The sequence below is a fragment of the Hippocampus comes genome, unplaced genomic scaffold (genome assembly GCF_001891065.2).
Source record: "Hippocampus comes isolate QL1 unplaced genomic scaffold, H_comes_QL1_v1.1 scaffold36, whole genome shotgun sequence".
Taxonomy (NCBI): domain Eukaryota; kingdom Metazoa; phylum Chordata; class Actinopteri; order Syngnathiformes; family Syngnathidae; genus Hippocampus; species Hippocampus comes.
In genome coordinates, this window is record NW_017805695.1 from 3,738,979 (window position 1) to 3,745,938 (window position 6,960).

A 6,960-nucleotide genomic window follows, 5' to 3' on the forward strand; every position below is an offset into this window, starting at 1 on the left:
CTCCGCCGCCGTCCTAATCCGCCGTCCTCCTCCGCCCTCGGTTTTTACTCGGCCCGTGGTGTTCATCAAATAGTTCGCTGAATTTTTTTCGTTACATCAATGGATGCTATTTTCTTAACATTACAGTGCGAGCTTGCGACTGTAACACAGAAAACGCGGTTGAAACTGTTGTCGGAGATCGCGGCCGCCGCCATGTTTCAATGTTGTTGACAGACGACAGGGCAAACGACACACCCGCTCAACGTGAATATCGCGAGAGTTTGCACCGATGCAAACCCTCTACACAAAAATGTAGATGGTTGTTTGAAAAAAATGCAGACCGTAAAGTTTTTTTTCGACCTAGAAATTCTCGGTCGGTCGGGTTACCGGAAACACACTACTTTTTTTTCTACGCCTGAGCACTGACTTACATTCGTGTGATATTTAAAAGCACTTTACAAGTGAAAGGAATTGTGAGCTGGTAATTCAGGTGATAATTTACTCATTTTAACATTTTCATGACTCTGTCTCTGTCTTATTTTTGCCCTCTATTTCTCGTCCTCTGTTCGTGTGACTAATGACAAGGTCCAGTGCTCATGTCCTTATATAGACCTACAGTATGTGCTGTCGGATCAGGCTGAAGCTTGGATGATGGTGCATGCACACACAAACAGACTTGCTAAGACTGTAGATAGTTTGGTCAATTGTACCCGCGAAAATGTCAGCATTTTAGGGATGCAGTGTGAAGCGACATTTATTAATGTTGGTGTCGTTGTAGTCTCACGAGAGCGTGCCTGTGTTATTTTGTAGTTTTACCCTTGGATAGAGGTAGGAATCTCTCGCCCCCTCATTATCCATTCCAATTAACAATTGATGAATTCAAGCTTCTTAAATCAATGCAGTGTGGTTTGGGGACTATTGTTGAGATATGGCACAGCCCTATTGCTCATTTGCACAACCGTGAATGTTATGTGGACCAAATTGACTGTTCCACAGGTACTACACTTCCCTATTTCTGTGTCCCATTTCTTCCATGCCACCAAGCATTACGTTATCAAATATATCTGTGATCGAAATGTATTAATCCATCATGAATCCTTGAGATCTGTGTCGCGATCATGAACATCAACCTTATTTAGTTTTTACTTAAGATCTTTGAGAGGTATGTATCGGGTATGTATCCAGTCAGAACATTATCATCTTGGTCACCTACTGGAGCGCCTTGCGATGTTGACACAAGCAAATATTCAGCAGTTTGACTTAATTTGTTTCTATGAGGAGTAAGGTAAACCACATTAAGATATTGGGACATCGTGCTTGGGTGGGCTTCATACTGGAATAAAGTCTAAGCAGTGGCTAGCCGTTTATATCGTACAGAGGCCTCCAGTGGGGACTTAACTGACACTTAAGCAACCTCTTAATACCTACACTACCACGTCACAATCGTAGAAATCATCAATACCACACGAAATACAACGTTGCCATGTCCATCATCTGGAGCAGTTCAGAATTGATGCAGTATTTATCGAATAATATGACAAAAACATAACCCCCTCCCCATGCACACACATCGTACCCACTCGACATGCTGATTATGAAATGCATTATTGCAAGCACATTGCTCCCGAAATGTTTTGCCTCTCCAAGTTGTCTGGAACACGTTTAGCTCTGACCAACTCAAAGTGAAAAAAACATTCTGACGGCATTGGGGGTAGCCGGTTGGCTCTGAAAGGACACATTTCAAATTTGAGTGGTTGAAGGAAACAGTCCCATTGCTGGTACGTTTTTTTTTCGTTAAATTAGCAAGTGCGGATCAAGGCTTAAATCTAATTTGACAAAAATTCCATCCACATACAAGTACGGGATGCAATCCAGCTAAGATAAATGCTATGGAATGAAGAGAATAGATGATGTTGGAAATTGATGATTCCAATTTCATAAAACACCGCCACTGAATCCAAGTATGTGGCCACTACCTTGTTAACTAGAATAGTTAGCAAGTGAGCATAGACATGTCTACACGCACACATAAACGCACGCATGCATGTATACACAACTGCCGCTCGTCAGGCCTAGTTATCGACAGAGCGAGTTCTGTCCTTAAATGGTACAGGAGACAGCCCAGGGCCCTGTCTCTTTTCCCGTAGCACAGTGGAAATGAAGTCCAGTTCTCAGAATAGCCTTTTAAAGTGGAGGAGAGGGGACGGAACGATGATACAAGCATAGCAAAATAAGGTAAAATAGATGGCGGGAGGAAGCTTGATGGCTTAACTTGAGTAGTTGACCATGAACGATGTCAGGAACTGCACATTTTCCGTTGCTTTTTTTTTCCCCTCTTTGCACCAACAAGTTTCTTACCTGCCAAAAGAAATCCTTTACAATTTAAATGGGGATAGAAAAAAAATCCCTCTTTAGAATTAGCCCTTTGCTTTTTTGTAATCCTGCTTCATTTTTACCCCAATTAGAAAATCACGAACATCATTGCATGGATGTTGATATGACAGTATTTTCAACTTGTGTAACATTTTGTTTCTTCTCCTTGCAGCCTGAAAATCTTCAGAAAACATGGCTGAGGGAGTTTTACCAGGTATGTATGTCTGGCCTTGACCCAGTTAGCATTTTTGTCTCACAAGCGAGACATGTTTAGGTTTGGCATGGAACAATTGATTGGCTCTGAAACCTTTAGCCTCAGCTATACATTCTGTTAAAGCTAGCTTTGTCTACATAATGGAGTAATAATTTCCTCCATAGGAGTACAGTATTTGCATTTTCAAAGAGATGGAAAGTTACTATAATTTTAACACAGCCGTGACTTTAACCACAAATTAAAGGCCCCACCCCACACAACTTTGAGTTGACCTTTGTTGGGAGTCAGATGAAGATATATGCTCATTTTGAGGAAAGCTAATGTCATGTTTTTATTATTGTTTTCCCCCTCAAATTTCAGAGGTTGTCTTTATTACATGTCTGTGATATGCTTTTGCCCAAATACCCCAAAAGATCAAGAATTATGAGTACAATGCACTTAACACTCTTCAGTAATGATCCTGGCTAAATGTGCCCTGTTAAGAGGGAGCAGTCCTCTCTCTTTCTGATTGGCTTTCTCTCAGCACATTTTTAGAAACAGGCAGCTCACAAAGATGTTTTTGGTTGTATTATTCACGCCAAATGTGTGAGCAGGAACTCTAGAAATGCCATTTTTTGTATGGAAACACTTAAAAAGCCAAGTTCCCATTCATACATCTGCTTTGACTCCACATTTAATGTAAATCTGTCTGACCGCGTTATCTCCATACAAGCTTTGACTAACCACAACTCTTTCCACTGGAGTTTGGGATGTGAGACAAATCAAAAATCTAGTGTCTCTGAATGTATTGTGGATGTTGAAAAGTCTACACGCCTGTTGTGAAAGGGCTGTTTTTGTGATAGAAAAGAATGTGACCAAGATAAACCATTCAAAAACCTTTTCTACCATTTAATGTGATCTATAATCTGTACAATTCAATTAAAAAATATCTTCTAGAGTGGAATTCAAAAAACAAACTGATATAATGTGGTTGTAAAAGTGTGCACAACCTCGTTTAACTGGGATGTGGTTGTGTTCAAATTGAACCCCTCACTCATATTCAAACTCCTCTGAGTCAGTGCTCAACGGCCACCTTTTAAAGTGCCTCTGATTAACCCCACATAAATGTCAAATCGTCTAGTATGCATATCCTGGACTTTGTTTTGCTTTCTAGTAGTAGCAGAGAGGTTTTGCGCTTACACAGACTGCTGTATCAAAGTGATCTTAATTTGTTCCACTTTGTCTAAGGCCCTTGTTCCAGCTGAAGAAAAACAGCCCAAAAGCATGACACAACCACCAGTGTGCTTCAAGTCTTGTGATGGTGTTCTTTCGGTGATGAGCATGCTTGTGTTTGCTCCAATCATACCTTAAAAAACAAAAAAAAAAATTCAGCCAAACAATTCAGTCTTGGTTATATTAGACCATAAAAACATAATTTCTGTATTTGAGTGTTTGAGAAATTTTATGGTCCGATGAGACCGATCTAATCACATCTATCACTACTGTGTGTGTGTGTGTGTGTGTGTGTGTGTGTGTGTGTGAATATGTATGAAATGTGTATGTATTTATATGCTGTGTGTGTGTGTGTGTGTGTGTGTGTGTGTGTGTGTGTGTGTGTGTGTGTGTGTGTGTGTGTGTATAAACAGGATATACGTGTTTTTTGACTGAAGCTGTGTCTGTGTCAACAGCATTGCGCAAACGGTAGGGTTGCTATGCTGAAGGATTATTTGTCTGTGCTCAATAAAACCAAGTCACATTGATGCGTTTCCATTAGCAGTTTAATTTACAGAAGCTTCTGAGATGATATTTTTCTTTTATATTTGGTTGGTTTCAACACAAAGCTATCATCCGGCTGGGATGATCCATTTTTCACTAACATGCTCCCTCCATGTCTTGGTGAGAGTCAACGTAGGGACTAGAGATTATTTTTCCATTCAAAATCATTGTAAATACATCACTCATACTGTTTCGTCAAATGGGGATAAATGGGCTCCAAAATGCATGTGGACATCTCTATTTAGGCCCACTTCAACCTCTGAAAATAGCACAATTTGCCTTTCCATGGCTGACCTAAAACAGATTGAGGAGTAGTTTGAGTGAGTAGTTTCTGTCATATCTGCCTGTTTTCTTTGATAAGACACCAAGATACGCAAACGCAATGCGTTCTGAGAAGCTTTTCGTAAACTGAATTGTTCATAGGTCGTTATATATTCAATTTAAATCTGTCAGAATTAGCTTGATTTACTTTTTCTATGAGGTACTCTCAACCGCCGATCAGAAAATGAGGTGCTTGAAACGGCCACATTCGGCTGAAGGGTAAGCCTCATCACGGCATGTTCGAGGCTCTAAGTAATTTCCAAGTTAAACGTTGAAATTTCGACAAGCAAACCTCCGGGGCTTGTTTCACAGCTATATTTTCAAAATTGATGCACACGGCCCAGCCCACTCGCAGATGGCGGGTGCTCAGTCTTGACAAGGTCGGGGAGCCTTATTTTGTATGTTTCCGGAACCGGTCAGTTGTTTTTAAAACACGTCCCCAGGAAGGAGTGACATCTCAGATGAAGGCTGAAGTGACAGCCGAAACTGTCATCGAGCTAAGAGTTTTTCTCTTCACCAAAAAAAAAAAAAAAAAGAAAAAAAAAGACCATTGTCTGGGGAAAAAAAAGAAACCTTGTCTGTTCAGCTGTCGAAAGCTAATTCTGCCTCGACAAGCCACGGGAGATTGCGGGCTGCCTCTCTCTCTGGCTTTGGTGCTGGAACAAAGGTTTAGCATCACTAAATATCCGAAAATTCTGACCAATTAGCACCAACATTCATATTCACATTCCTACTATTGTCCAGTTCAACCAGAAGAAAAAAAATGATGTCGCACAGTATTTTTGATTTTGTGGAGGGGAAAGTGACGAATAATGCCAAAATATTGTGCAAATCGCTTTTACATTTTCACAGGTTCTAATGTACTAGAGTAGAAATGCACATATGAATTTATGTGGCAATTAATCAGCATTTCAGACACTCTGTGAACATGACAAACCAAGCCAGGAAACAAAACATATTACAATGCGTGCCTCCCCGCTATTGCATCGACAGGCTGAGATGGAGTATGTGCTTCATACTCATGTAAATGTATGCGTTCCTGACTTAAAAAGATTTTTATTTTCCCATGCTTTGGGTTTTGCTTCCACAAGTAGAAGCAAGCTGTGAGTTGCTGTGCTCTTGGTGCTGTACGATGGGGGCGGGGAAACAGCCTCATGGTGGCTGGAATTCCCAGTCTTGCCCGGGAAGATCCAGTCCGCTGGTCTTCACACTCAGCAAAAGCCAGACTCACCATTGGCCCCGAGTGGATGACGGCGGGACAAACTATATATAGACATATTGTCTATAATTGAGAACATATGCTACACATCTATGATTCTTCACCTTTGGGGTATTTTGCTGAAAGCATGTCACGCACGTTATTAAGACACCTGGGAACTGTTTTAAAGTCTAAGAACCAAATAAAATGCAGATTAGGAGACAAATGCCAACCACCACCCCCGCACCAGACCACTTACACAATTTAAAATTCCCGAATATCTCAGAAAACTCCTCTTTGAGACCCCTTTTCAAATATTGCATTTTTGTTCTCCAGAGCTCTGTTTGGATGCTAACTGGTCAAAATCCTGATGTGTATACGAAAAAAAATATACAGCCTGCACTTTTCTTTAGTTGCTGTTCATTTCCTCAATTATTTAAACAAGTTTGGACCGTAAACCAAATGTAGACCAGGGACCAGCTCCCCATTGGTGGTGATCCGACTCACCTTGAACACACAATGCTTGAATGACGTCACTCTATTTTGCCTTAAGTGGAAACTTGAATACCATGTCTCATGATGCCAAATATTGCCACAGGGAAATAATATGTGGGTTAAAGCATATTGACATAGTTAGGCGACGTCTCTGACTTTATTTTAACTGGTACAGCGTAGTAGATCTCAGATTAGTTCAATTTTAATCCCGGTCTTGCACATATTGCTGCAGGGTGGAGGGATTTCCTTTTAAAGTACATGTAACATTGCCTTTCCAAGCATCATAGTAATCTTATATTGCTGACTGTACGTAGGATGATTTCACATACAGTAATTAACTGTCAAGCTCGCGTCGTCGTTTTTCAGTGGAGGTTCATGCCTATTACAGTATACAAACCCAATTCCAATGAAGTCAGGATGTTGTGCTTCATATATTGGTAAATGAAAACAGAATACATTGTTATGCAAACCATGTTCAACCTATATTTAATTGACTGCACTACAAAGACAAGATATTTCATGTTCAAACTGAGAAACATGACATTTTTTAGCAAATAATAATTAACAAAAAATTTTATGGCTGCAACGTGTTCCAAAAAAGCTGGAACGGGGTCAAGTTTACCAC

General features: G+C 40.4%; 1 protein-coding gene across 3 annotated transcripts in view; it reads left to right on the forward strand.

Moving 5' to 3' along the window:
- inpp5a (inositol polyphosphate-5-phosphatase A) overlaps positions 1-6,960 on the forward strand; it is a 182,477-nt gene that overhangs the window by 30,884 nt on the left and 144,633 nt on the right. For all 3 annotated transcript variants that reach the window (XM_019882042.1, XM_019882043.1, XM_019882040.1), the window contains exon 2: positions 2,525-2,566. In XM_019882042.1, the coding sequence (XP_019737601.1) occupies positions 2,525-2,566 (42 nt within the window). The remainder of the gene's footprint in view (positions 1-2,524; positions 2,567-6,960) is intronic.